Source organism: Coffea arabica, chromosome 10c, assembly GCF_036785885.1.
Source record: "Coffea arabica cultivar ET-39 chromosome 10c, Coffea Arabica ET-39 HiFi, whole genome shotgun sequence".
NCBI classification, from domain to species: domain Eukaryota; kingdom Viridiplantae; phylum Streptophyta; class Magnoliopsida; order Gentianales; family Rubiaceae; genus Coffea; species Coffea arabica.
The window spans coordinates 51303912-51318106 of record NC_092329.1 but is presented as its reverse complement, the minus strand read 5'-3'; the positions used below and the strand labels follow the sequence as shown (position 1 = coordinate 51318106).

General features: G+C 35.4%; 2 protein-coding genes across 2 annotated transcripts; one reads left to right on the top strand and one right to left on the bottom strand.

Moving 5' to 3' along the window:
- The first annotated feature begins 437 nt into the window (after positions 1–437).
- On the top strand, positions 438–3792 carry LOC113713755 (pentatricopeptide repeat-containing protein At3g09040, mitochondrial). Its single transcript, XM_027237539.2, has one exon. It carries the CDS (start codon positions 588–590, stop codon positions 3684–3686), a length of 3099 nt encoding a protein of 1032 aa, XP_027093340.2. The 5' UTR covers positions 438–587; the 3' UTR covers positions 3687–3792.
- Positions 3793–5848: 2056 nt separating this feature from the next.
- LOC113714216 (WAT1-related protein At1g43650-like) lies at positions 5849–12638 on the bottom strand. Its single transcript, XM_027238006.2, has 7 exons — positions 12385–12638; positions 12200–12262; positions 11955–12071; positions 11625–11859; positions 11359–11517; positions 8606–8757; positions 5849–6292 (listed from the first exon to the last, which is right to left on the bottom strand). Exons 1-7 carry the CDS (start codon positions 12582–12584, stop codon positions 6088–6090), a joined length of 1131 nt encoding a protein of 376 aa, XP_027093807.2. The 5' UTR covers positions 12585–12638; the 3' UTR covers positions 5849–6087.
- Positions 12639–14195: the final 1557 nt, after the last annotated feature.

The following is a 14195-nucleotide window of genomic DNA, read 5'->3' as shown; positions in this document are numbered from 1 at the left end:
TATTCATTTAAAAATAATTGTATATTTAAACTCAAATATTAGTGAGTTTTAAGCAAATAAATTTGAATTTTTTTTATCAATGTAATAACAATAAAATACCATTATTTTTGTCAAATAATATGCAAAAAAATAAAAAAAATATAGGTAGAATTTTAAGTGGCTCATAAATGAATAATTGAGTATACCCATATCCAGATCCATTTATTTAAATGGGTAAAATTAGATTGATCCAATTATATTTATTATCTAATTATGACTCGTCCAAACCCGTCCAAGTCACCTATTTTAAAAGCTCTAAACTAAGGTACAGGCATATCATGTTTGTGTTTTTAATTTTTGGAATTAGTTGTTAGCTGGTTCAATTTGTCCTGCATTACCACTTTTGTCCCTTACCTTTAATTATGACAAATTATTTTGTGGTGTGAAAAAGGAAATAACAGAATCATCATATAGAGCATAGGTCTATCCGGTAGTTTATACACTAGTCGGCCGGAATCTCTCTAGTACTTTTCCTAACCACCAAACTATAGGCCTGTGGGGACAAAAAGCCCGCCAAATTGAATCATGCCCCAGTTATCTCCGGGTCAATGCGTTACACAACCCGTTTCAAGCTACCGCAGCTCCGAAGAAGCTCTTCATCCCTCCATAACCACCGCAATTTCTCAGCAAACCCGCTAAGGAATTTGCCCCAGACTCAATCCTCTGAACCCATATTACTTCAAAGTCAAGAAATTTATAAGCTAATAGTGGAGAAATGCTTACGAGAGTGCAAGAAAATCCAATCCCGCCGACTGTTCGACGAAATGCCTCAGAAACTGATTTTTTCTTTGAAAGCGGGGAAAACAATCCATTCTTACAGCTTGAAGCTTGGGTTCGCATCAAAAGGTTCACTTGGAGGTGCCATTGTGGATTTGTACTCCAAATGTGGAGATATGGAGTTTGCAGAAAAGGCTTTCTTTCTGCTAGAGAAGAAGGATAATTTGGCTTGGAATTCGATATTATCATTGTATTCGAGAAAGGGGTTGCTGAAAAATGTAGTGGAACGATTTTCCTCGATGCGGAAGTCGGGGGAAGCACCACCCAATCAGTTTACTTATGCTATCGTCTTGTCTGTTTGTGCTAGGTTGATGCATGTTGACTTGGGTAAGCAAGTGCATTGTAGCATTGTAAAAACTGGGTATGAGTTTGATTCATTTTGTGGGGGTGCTCTAGTTGATATGTTTTCAAAAACTGGGAATCTGGATGATGCTAGAAGGATATTTGATGACTTGATTGAACCTGATACGGTCTCTTGGACAGCGATGATATCAGGGTATGTGCATGCTGGTTTTCCTGAGGAGGCGCTAGAATTGTTTGAGGAGATGCGGAGCTCAGGCCAGGTGCCAGACCAGGTTGCATTTGGGACTGTCATAAATGCTTGTGTTAGGCTTGGAAGGCTTGATGATGCTTGGCGCTTGTTTTCAGACATGCCTAATAAAAATGTAGTCACGTGGAATGTGATGATTTCTGGACATTGCAAGGTTGGTTATGAGATGGACGCTGTGAAATTCTTTCTGGATATGATAAAAGCTGGCATTAAACCGACACGATCCACACTGGGAAGTGTATTAAGTGCCATTGCAGGTGTGGCGAGCCTTGAGCTTGGTGTCCAGGTTCATGCTAAGGCGATGAAGCAGGGGTTGGATGCGAATGTTTATGTGGGTAGTTCCTTGATTAACATGTATGCAAAGTGTAAGCGAATGGAAGCTGCAAAGCAAGTATTTAATGGAGTAAGTGAGAAAAATGATGTAATATGGAATGCATTGCTTGGAGGGTATGCACAAAATGGGCATGCTTGTGAAGTTGTTGAGTTATTTACGAGTATGACAATTGCTGGTTTCCAACATGATGAATTTACATACACTAGTATCCTAAGTGCATGTTCTTCTTTAGAAAATGTGGAGATGGGATGCCAATTACATTCTGCTCTAATCAAGAGAAAATATGCTTTGAATTTATTTGTGGGAAATGCACTGGTGGACATGTACGCAAAATGTGGGGCTTTAAAGGATGCAAGGAAACAATTTGAGCTCATGACAACACGAGATAATGTTTCCTGGAATGCAATTATTGTGGGATATGTCCAGGAAGAGGAAGAAGGAGAGGCTTTTGACATGTTTCATGCAATGAAATTGGGAGGGATTGCACCTGATGAAGTGTCTTTAGCTAGCATACTTAGTGCTTGTGCTAACGTACAAGCTCTTGATAAAGGAAAACAAGTGCACTGTTTGTTGATCAAATATGGTCTGGAAACAAGCCTTTATACTGGAAGCTCACTTATTGACATGTACTCGAAGTGTGGGGTTATTGGGGCTGCAACAGAAGTATTCTCTTGCATGCCTGAAAGGAGTGTGGTCTCCACGAATGCTTTAATTGCTGGTTACGCCCTAAGTAACATAGACTGTGCAGGAAGTATATTCAAATATATGCTGGCTGAAGGTCTAAAACCATCCGAAGTTACCTTTGCCAGCCTTCTGGATGCATGCAGTGATCCGAGTAAAATGTGTCTTGGTAAGCAAATCCACTGTTTTATTCTAAAGTTGGGCATCTCAATAAATGATGAATTCTTGGCTATTTCTCTGTTACAAATGTATTTGAATTCTCAAATAGAAACAGAAGCTATTGTTCTTTTCAGTGAGTTACCAGTTCCAAAGAGCACAGTTTTGTGGACTGCCTTAATATCAGGACTTCCTCAGAATAGCTATAGTGATGAGGCCTTAAAGTTTTATCAGGAAATGCGGTTATGCAATGCTATGCCTGACCAAGCTACATTTGCCAGCGTTCTTAAAGCCTGTTCTGTATTAGCATCTTTGCAGAATGGTAGAAAGATCCATTCTCTAGTTGTTCAAACTGGACTTAATGAGGACGAATTGACAGGAAGTGCTCTTCTTGACATGTATGCCAAATGTGGGGATGTTAGAAGTTCAGAGTGCATATTTGATGAAATGGTTACCAGGAATGACGTCATCACATGGAACTCGATGATAGTTGGATTTGCAAAAAATGGTTATGCTAAAAATGCCTTTAAAGTCTTTGAACAGATGAAGCAGACAAATGTAAAGCCTGATGAAGTTACATTCCTTGGTATCCTTACAGCATGTAGTCATGCTGGTATGGTATCTGAAGGCCAACGAATATTTCATGATATGGTTGCCGTATATGGGGTTCAACCAAGGTTGGACCACTATGCTTGCATGATTGACATTTTTGGACGTTGGGGCTTCCTCATGGAAGCTGAGGATTTCATTGAGAAACTAAGTTTTGAACCTGACTCAATGATTTGGGCACCGTTTCTTTCAGCCTGCAGATTACATGGGGATGATACGAGAGGGAAGCATGCAGCAGAGAAACTCATTGAGCTGGAGCCCCAAAATTCTTCTCCTTATGTTCTGCTATCGAATATATATGCTGCATTAAGTAACTGGGATGAGGTTAACTCTTTGAGGAGGGACATGAACGAAAAAGGTGTGAGAAAGTCCCCTGGATGCAGTTGGATAACAGTAGGTGAGGAGACAAATTACTTCATTGCAGGTGATAAACTTCATCGTAGTGCTGGTAAAATCTATGCAATTTTGACAGATTTGATGGAAGTAATGGGAGATGAGAGTTGTTTTTCTGAAATTCAGTTTTTTATGGTTGAAGGGTGAGAATCAATATATGGTAGCTATAACAGAAGCAACATGCAATGTAGATCATAGACACTGGATTAATAGACGGAGCAATTCTTCTCTTGTTGTCATTTTCTTTTACTCAGATTACGACTTTTAGTCCTCGTATTTTCTTCCTCTATTTGCCTTTCAATATTCTTGCATTCTTTGCCCAGGGAACAGCCTCATTCTCTTATAAGTTCAGGCTATAAATTAGGGTGATAACTATGAAATGTAGCTACCCGCCCTCTACATTCTCTGTAAAGGGCCTCTGGCCATCCATATGACTAAACACAAAAACAAAAAAGAAAAAAGGGGGCATAAAATATGGAATGGATGTAAAGGATTTCAAGATCAAACTAAAAAGTAGTTTGGTTCAAAGACTCACAGCGAGTAGTATAAAAGATTCATTGAGCATTAGAAAATCCATCTACATAATAAAAAGACGAGCAAAATTATTCCTTGCGAAGCTATGCATTGCCCAACCGTCCACATCCACCGAATCCACCCCACAAAAAAAAAAAAAAAAGAAAAAAAAGAAAAAAAATGCCAAAAAGACCTCCACAGCCTCCATCGTTGGATGACCTTTGAATAGTATATTTCTTAAAGGATGAACCAATAAAAGATTATAAGGAAAAATATGAACCAAATAAAAAAAAATGTGAGTACTCAACTTCAGTGCAATTGTAGACGACAATTTTGGAACTTTACAAGAAGCCGTCATGGTAAAAAATCAAAGAAGGTTCAAAGCTCCAATTAATTGCGGAGGTGCATCTTATTCCTTGGAATTTACAGCAGGTGATTTATCCCTAATTCTCGTATTTATTCGAAAAAATAATCGCCGTCAATAGCCCAAAACGTCACGACCATGCTTAGTTCATAGATCACAGCCGTGCCAATAAAAGCATCTCTAGTACTAGCTATCTCAGACGTCACCCACCTCTGAAATTAAAAGAAATACCCTCTACCTTTGCTCATAAATGAAAGTGCTTTGTTGAACACTAGAGGTCTTAACAGGCTTGTTAAACAGATTGCTATACAGAAATTGGTGAATAGTACCTCTACTGATATTATTGATAATGAAGAAAATAAGTTCAGCTACAAGACATTGGTAGCATTTTTAATAAAATGTTTGCCGGGAATGGTCTGTTCTGCATAATGCTTCTGATCGTCATGCTAGCAGAGTTCTTTTTTGTTGGAAGGAAATAAATGTTTAAGTGTCAGCTTCTGGATTCCCACAGTCAAACCAAACCATTTCTTCTGTTGTTTCCCCAGTTTGTTTGAAATTGTCTTTTGTTCTTACTATTGCATATGGTATGAATAAGACAGAAGATAGAAGAGCTTTGTGGGATTGTCTCAGGGGGGTAAGGTGCAAAGTTGGAAATTTTCTTTGGTTAATTCTCGGGGATTTTAATGCCACCAGAAATTCTGAAGAAAGGTCGGGAAGTGTGGATTTTGATTTGCTGGCTACGGATGACTTTAATCAATGTATTGATAACATTGATGTAAGTTTCCTAGCAGGGGCTATTATTATACTTGGTGTAATCACAGACTAATCTATATCAAAATTGATAGAATGTTTGTGAATGATGTTTGGCTTTCTAAGGTAATTAAGGCAGAAGCTGAAATTTTTCCACCAAATGCGTCTGATCATTCCCCAATGCGTGTCTCTGTTATTGATTCTATAAACTTTGACCCAAAACCATTTCGCTTTCATAGTTTCTGGAAACAACACGAGACATTTTTAGAAGTTGTTGCTGGTTGCTGGTCTGAGTAAATAGTAGGAAATGCTGTAAGAACTGTTTCTAAAAAGATGAAATGTGTGAAGTCTGGTTTGAAGAGACTAAAAGAGCAGTTGAATGACTTCACCAGCAGAGTTTTGGCAAAGAAGGAACAGCTAAATATTATACAGAGGCCCTTACAAGGGAATCCTCTAGTTGCAGAGCTTATTCAATTGAATAAAACTGTGACTGTCGAATATGCAAATTTGTTACTTGCTGAAGAAAGTTTTTAGAAGGACAAATCCAGGGTTCAGTGGTTGAATATTGGTGATAGAAACCCCTCTTTTTCCCATAGGAAGGTCAAAGGATACAGCAATGCATGTTTGGCTGCTACAAAACATTTTCACAGCATCTAAATTTCGGCAGGATTTAGTTTGAAAATTTGAATCCAAAGAAACATATAATGGATTTTTGTTGGGTCTAGCCGTCTAGGTAATTCCGAGCTCCATTGACATGCCTACATGAATTTAACGCAACTATGCCAAATTATCCATAGTACAACGTTAAATATTCATTCATTTTTTCCCTTTTCTTGGTAGAATTCATTTACAGATTGAAAAAAAAAAAAAAAAAAGAAGAAGAAGACACAAAATAATTCTGTCTCTTTAATCAGGCACACCTCAGCTGAAAGCCCTTTTGTCTTGAAACGCATCTGTTTGCATTCCTCCAACCTCATTACCGGTTGATGTGGGTGTAATGCACTCCAATGCAACCTCTTCTTTAGTCTGATTTGATTTTTCTTCATCTGCATGGATTTTGGTCTCTTTATTCTTGCCCCACAAAAAGCTATATAGGCCAGCCACTACTAGAACAGCCCCCACAGCACTGCTCCACAAATCATAAGCAACAAAAATCAGAATCCCGTTGAAGAAGTAAATTTCAATGAGTACCACTTGAGTAAGCCTCTTCGAGGTTCATCGAGTCGTATGGATGTTGAATTAGAAAACTAAAAGTTCGGGAAAAAAAAATTGCTTTGACTAATCTACTTGGAAAAGAGAGAATACAATTTAGTTACAGTATATATAAACAAACACACGTAGATGTGACATTTGGTTATGAAAAGGTGGCTTACATTTTGGTAAATTGCAAAGGCAGTACAAGAGAATAATTTTATTTGGGACCGAAATGCACTTTGAGTCCCTAATATTTGACATGTGAGTTAAATGGTTTCTAATGTTTCGACCAAAATAAATGCGGTCCCTGAAAGTTTTTGAGTTTAGGTAAGTTTAGAATAACTAACCAAAAACTATAATATCTGGCAGTCAAAATAAAATTGAAGTTGCCTAATGTTTGATATTTTGATTCAGTATGGTCCCTTATGTTTCAGATAGTTATATTTCAAATGGAAAAAAAAAATGCGAATTAGAATAAATGTATAAAAAATGCGTCCTCATGAAGTCCCTATAAAAATCCCTAAAAGCGCTCCACACTATCCAAACACAATCCTTTAGCCTAAAGAGCATCTCTTTTTTAAATTAATTACAAACGAACAACAACACATGAATCATAGATAAAAGAAAAATTAGTAGGAAGAAAAGAATCCTACCTTCAGTGTATAATATACTAAAACTATAATACAAATTGCTGTATGACTTGTGCATATGAACCTCAATCAGTCATAGTTAGGAATTATGGTTATATTAACAAACAATGATGATTATAAATATGCAGTACTCGTAAGGATTTTTTTTTCTTGCCTTTTCTTTATATTAAATCAAATATTTCAATAATACATTTTTAATGTATTTATACTTATGTTCATCTAAAATTGACAATTAAGTTGAAGAATTTAAACAATTATAAAATCTCTATTTCAATTGAAACTTAATTGATAACCAATTGAAATGCCAAAAAAAAAAAGAAAAATTATTGTTCAATCAACTTAATGACATATAGTTGTTAATGGGAATAAGTGAAAAGGTAATCAAATTCGTTATCAATTAATCATTCATATGATTAAATGTATTGTGTCAAATTTGAGACCAATTATGCAAGAAAGAATAAACATACAAGAAATTAGAAGTATGACCAAATACAAAAAAGGGAAAAGAAAAGTTAATTTAGTTTTTCCTTTTTGTTTTTAGTATTACAATATTTAGTTCATAGAGATGGCAATGGGGTGAGTGTCTGCCCCGTAGAGGAAGGAATGCGGCGGGGCAAAATAGGGGAGGGGGCAATTTTTCTTCCCCTACATTAAATGGGGGGCGGGCAACGGAGCATATCCCCTGCCAATCTCCCGCCGCCCCAACCCTTACCTATATTTTAATATGGCATTATATATATATATATATATCTTTGTGTGTATGAGATGGTGACGGGCGAGTGCCCGACCCATAGGGGAGGAATTGGGCGGGGGGCGGGATGGGGGTATGGGCAAAGGTCAAGGCATATCCCCTTCCAATCCCTAGCCTTACCCCCTACCTATATTTTAATACATACATACAAATATATATGTGTGTGCATGTGTGTGTGTATAATATAAAATAAATGCTATGTTATTGTTATCATGTAAATATATGTATGAAATAAATAACATGTTATGTTGTTATGATAAAATGATGTAATTTTTTGCTAAAACCTCAAAAGAATGATCAATAAAACTATTATTACATCTATATAAATTGAAAAAGTTAAATCAAATAAAAAAATAATGATAGTAGGGCAAGACGGGGATGGGGATTGGAGGGATGAGGGCGAGGTAGGAACCAAGGGAACTTTAGTAGGACAAAGTTTTCTCTGCCTCAAAACCGCCTTGTTGCCATCCTCTACCATTACAGATAATACAATTTCAACCTGATTCATATCTAATTTCATCCTATAATCCTCAACATTTCTATTCCAAACATAAAAGAGTAGAATGATTCAAACTCCAAATTATTGGGACTAAAATGCAAAGTCAAAATAGTTGACTAATGGAAATTGGATTTTGACCATTCATAGTGGTAGAATTTCCTTCAATTGTTCTAAATCTGCTCCAACTTAGAAACTTTGGTGATCATATTTATTTTGGTCAAAATATTAGGAACTAATTTGACACACAGCTCAAATATTAAGGACCAAAACTATATTTCTTCCTTTTTTTTTTTTTGGTTTATTCTAAATTTTCAGTTTGTTGGATAGATATGACAAGGTGCAAACCTGCCGCAATGAAGCGTCTCTTTAAAAATCATAGCCGAAGAGATTGCTGTTAAAATTAGTGCTAACGGGCTGAAAATGGCAGTAAATACGGGCCCTTTCTTGTCCACCACCCACACTTGCAACCAGTACGACAGCCCGGTGACAACAATGCCCTGCAATTGAGGTAAGGTAACCGGTCAAGTGTACAGCCAACATTTTATCTATTCCCTCCCTTTTTTTATAACTGACGTTTAAGGTTTTGCACACCAATTAAATAGTGCTGTTTTACTAGACCAAAAGCAATGCAAACTAACTCCCACCAATTATGAAAAGAGAGATAAAAGGGTAAAATTGTGAAAAAATAATTAATGCTGCATGGGGATAATAAAACGACAGATAAAAGTACTTAAGAGCAAATTTCTTAAACGTCAGTTATAAAAAAAGGGAGGGAGTACTAATTTGCGTGCAAAGCCCGAGAAAGATTGATCTCCTCCCATACAGAACAAAAATGAAAATGAAATGTGTACGGGCCTCCAACAACTTCTTCTTTTCCCTCATTTTAATGAATTTGAAATTTTAATCTTGTTCATACCCCACAAGGACTGAAGCATCCGTACACAAGAGCAACGGGCAGACTCTAGACGACGACCGGGATGACAAAAAGAATGGCTTGAAGCCTTGAACTCCCCTTGTCCTTTCCCCATGGTTAGCTAATACTACGGACATCGCAGCCAGCATCTATGCCCTGCTATAGAAGGAGGGGGAAGAGAAACAGGGAAAATCTTGTCATTAGACTCGACAAAACTTCATCTGTCTACCTAAAAATGTTTTTTACAACGACAGGTTTAAATCCAATTTTGGAACTGTGGCATGCATTCAGGGCGATAAAATTATTTTATTATGAGAGCGTAGGAAATATCTATAAAATATATAATTCCCAATATATAGTGCTAGAGTGGGGGTAGTTGGAGTAAACACTTTTTATCATCTTTTGAATTTCTAATTTTACCCTTGCAAACATTAATTTCTACCCTAATTACCTAATCATATTTTGCCAATATAACTATTCATAACCACCCTAAGTATTGTAACTATCAAATTACTATAACCAAATAAAGCAAAATTCTTTCATCAAAATTTTATACAAATTTTTTATATGTAACAAACAAAATTGATTACTTTTAATAGTTCCCTAATTGTACACATATTGGACGTGTTTTTAACACTAGTTAATCCTTATTGTTAACTTCTAAATTTTAATTTGGAAAAATGGCCATTTTGGTCCCTCATTTTTGGGGTCGTAACTAATTTAGTTCCTTATCTATCACTATGACCATTTTGGACCCTTGTCTTAACCCAAAAATAATAAGCCAATTTTGTCCATTATCTTCAAAGTTGTGTCCAATTTTGTTCTTTACATAATTTAAACCCTTATTTTCACAAAATAAAATCAATATAGAACTTTTGATGAGAAATTAAAAACCCCTAATGGAGCCGATTCTGTGCACTACAAGTCTATATTTGAAATAAAAAAAAGAATTTTGAAAAAAAAAACACACACACACACACATGTGCCAATGCGTATATGGTGATATATAAGGGATAAAATAGGATGCAACTCTAATAATAATGAAGGAAAAAGGTCATTTGATGCACATACTGTGCACAGAACTAACTTCGTTAGAAATTTTCAATTTTTTGTTAGAGGGTCTAGATTGGCTTTTATAGTAAAAAATATGGGAATAAAATGGTCTCAATAATAGATAAGGGACTAAATTGAACAAAAATCCACAAATAAGGGATCAAAATGGCTATTTTTCCTTTTAATTTTTAAATGAAGTTGTACTCTAAGTAAAGCTTGAAGAACTAAGAACTAAAAAAAAAAAATTAACGGATATGATCACGTTTCATAATCTGGCTTCTAATTGTTTGTCGTAGACTAAGTACTGAGTGGAAACCAAGCTGTTTAAAAAGAGTGCTTTAATCATTCTGACATGATTTTTGGTATGTACCATAAAGAGTGCTAGACTAGGATGTTCGAGTGATTAAAGTTATGTTTTAGTTCAGTTTAGATTTGGAGCTAGTGGAATTAGATTCCCGAAAGAGTAAATATGACACAATTTCCCACCCAAAAGTTGATATTAACTTCACAAGGCAAGCATACAATTAGGCATGTTAATAGATTTGGGTTTAATTTCTCAAGTCCACACCCTACCCAAATTTAAACCCCGTGAGAGAGTTGTGAATTTGGATAGAGTCTAATTTTCTATGATTCATTCCAAATTCGGATCCAAATCAGACCTTGCATAAATCCATGTATAAATATATTTTGTATATAATAATTTTGTAAAATGATATAATATTCTGTGGCAAATCGAATATAATAAGATGTCATGATCGTTAAATTAAAGGATACTCTCTTAATCTAAGAAAACACCACCTAAACTAATATTTATGTTATTTTTTAACTCTACATATTTTAAAAATATTTCTACTTTAATTCTTCACTATATGCACGGGTGCCCATGAGATGTCCACACCCATGAGAGGTCTAGATCTACTTTTTTAGACCATAAGGATCCGAGTTTGGGTCTAAGTCTTACTAAATTTAATAAGTTTGGATGTGAATCAAAAGAAAGAATCCAAATCAAATCTTACCCGTTGACATGCTTAGACACAATCAATAACCTGTTCAACCTTTTTTTCAAGATAAAAATGAATATGAAGAAATTTAAAAAAGAGTAAATAAATGAAGAAATAAACAAACAACATACGCAATAGGCCACTGATAAAAGATTAAGATCCCATCCAAGTTTCCAGGAGGATATGTTCCTCTCCACAGCTGCACCATAAACTGTTGAAATCACGCAGCTGAAACAGCACTGCAACGTCGTGAGCCGAAGTTTTGCTGGATACTGCTTGAGAATTGGAGCCTAAAAAGTTTTTTCATTTTGTAAGAATGAAGAAGTTTAAAGAAAATTTATTAGTCCAAAAATAATTGGAAAAAAAATTAATTCAAAAGAAAGTAAAGACTAAGAACCTGCATGACAAGCCAGATAGCCCATGTTAAGTTTGATCCGAGCAGGAGAAGAGACCCTTTTATCCATTCTTCTCTAGTAGAAGTTCCTGAAGAATGGTCTGAGATTTCCTTGCCATGTTGTGAATACAAAGCAGGACCTTTGTAGAAAGTCACCACCATAGCCCCTGAAAGACCCAAAACTGCGCCCGACACTTTGGCCATCCCATGCCACTGAGTTATACTCAGGCTTTCAATCCTGCTTAATTATCATTACCAAAATGAAGATGGTTATATTTTTCAGTGAAAACTTTCAATATTAATTTTGGTACGTACTTAAATTTGTGATGATACCTTAATAAGACAGCCATGACGAAAACCATGACTGGTATATTATTTGTCATGGCCGTAGCAAAAGTTGCTGAAGTGTAATCCATTCCAACGAAGTAAAGATTTAAACTTAACGTTACCCTGAAATTTGTCCCATGAAGAAGGAAAAGAAACTGCGTTAGGAGTCATAGGATTCATCTTTATTTACATGAGCTAAAAGATAAAAAAAAAAAAAAAATTTGCATCAAGATAACAAAACGATTTCATACCCGCATAATGACACAAAAAAGATCTTGCAGAGTACATTGAGTGTTAGTCGATGAGAGCCTTTGCTGCACAAAGTATACAAGGGAAGAAAATTTGAGTTAATCCATCAACTTTGGTCGCGGCACAAGAAGATAAAAATTTAAAAAGTAAAGAAAAGATTTTGTTTGTTTTTCTTTTTTTCGGCTACCTTTCAAAGAAAAATGCGAAGGGAGCCAAGGCAAGTGTGGCTAATGCTTGTCTATAAGCAACAAATACAGGAGGTTTCATGCCTTCAGCTATTGCTGCTTTAGAGAATAGGGCCATGCCAGTGTAGATGAATTGAATAATCAGCATTACTACGTAAGGCTTGTGCTTTTCCATAGCTGCTAGGGAATATCGCAAGGCCATCTTGTCTGTTGATATGCGGGCGAGTGGAAACGGAAGAGGACGCCTAAGGATTAGTGTGAGTTGCTGGCTCGTCATCGTGCCGCGCTGGCCGGCATAAGTAAAGTACCGTGAAGTGTGAACTTTTTTTTTTATTATTATTAATTAGTGAGAAATGTTAATACTACTCTATTTTTTTGTTGATCGCACTTTTGTCATTTAAAATTTTTTTTTTCTCATATGAAAAAGAGGAAATTTAAGCCGGGAGGGGGGAAGGCGATTTAGGACCTAGGATGATATCTAAGTTCGGGCAGCTTCAAGTCTCTCCACTTATTTTATCACATGGTTTAATAAATAAACGTCAAAAAATAAAAATGATACTGGGAGTGTGATTAAAAAAAGAAAAGAGAGTTCAGTTGACATTTATTATTATTTATTTATGATCTAATTATTACTTTTTTGGATCTGTTTAACGAGTGCTCGTTACCGTATATATTCAACGAATTCCCTTCATCATCTTTCTTAAGATGTACTATAGCTTTAAATTTTTGAAAAAAATAAAATTAATTAGCAAAAGTATATAAAATATAAGGAAGGGTAATAATTGTTGATGTCTGCATATACATTATAAGTTAGGATGTGATTTAGGCACGTTAATGACCGCTAGTAAGCACTCATTAGAAAAACCCTTTTTTTTTAAAAAAAATAAAATAAAACTATCATTCTTGGCATTGTTTTGGTGTATGGCTCATATATAGGAGCCATCATAGTTGCCAAAAATTTGGTCCGTCCCAAATAAGGGAAGTTTGTTTTGGTGCTTTTTCACTCATTCTAGCGACGGGATCTCGTAGCCCCCAAACAGGTTTGAAGTCCTAAATGATGTAATTTCTTTGTTTTTATACAAAATATTTGAAGTCCTCAATGATGTACTTTCTTTGTTTTTACAAAATAGAAACTAGAGCGAATTTGATAATCTCAAAGGAATGAAGAAGATACTTCTTAATATTCCCTTTTGCCAGATTGATTTAAAAAGTGTCTTTCACCTCCTTAGTCCCGAATCCTGTTCGGGCAAAAACAAAAATGATTAAAAAATAGTAGTGATTCAAGAATGATTTATTAAGGTTCTGCCAAATTGATTGCTTTTAGATTAGGGTGGATATCATCTCCTTGTAAAGGAACAAGAAATAAGACAAAGCTAGAAAACTGTTCCATTTTTGCCAAAATTGGTTTTCTCGAAGCACCATTTACATACCTAATTTAGCATATGAATACTAACTCATATTTGTAAAATCTAATGCCTCCTATCTTAACATTTGCTTCCAGGACATCCGGTCATCAAACCCTAAAAATGTATCTTGTCATTATTGGTCATCCAAATTTTCATTCACTATTCGAATCCCATAAAGTGTTCAAACTAGAGCAGTTGGTTTAAGTGCGTTGGCAAATAAAAAAAAAAAACGAATAACCATGCTTTATAATTCAAACTGAGTAATCAATTTGATCCAATATAAATAAGTAATTTAATTTCAAAATTCAAAGTTAACAGCTAAGATTGAAGTCATATTTAACTTGTTCTTCTTGATACTACTATCGCGTGTATAATCATTGAGAAACTCGTCTCACATTTATTTAAGA

Coding starts and splice junctions, on each gene's coding strand:
- LOC113713755 (XM_027237539.2), top strand. CDS start 588: ATGCGTTACACAACCCGTTTCAAGCTACCGCAGCTCCGAAGAAGCTCT.
- LOC113714216 (XM_027238006.2), bottom strand. CDS start 12,584: ATGGCCTTGCGATATTCCCTAGCAGCTATGGAAAAGCACAAGCCTTAC. Junction 12,263..12,384: donor TTCGCATTTTTCTTTGAAAG/GTAGCCGAAAAA, acceptor TACTTTGTGCAG/CAAAGGCTCTCATCGACTAA. Junction 12,072..12,199: donor TTTTTTGTGTCATTATGCGG/GTATGAAATCGT, acceptor GACAAATTTCAG/GGTAACGTTAAGTTTAAATC.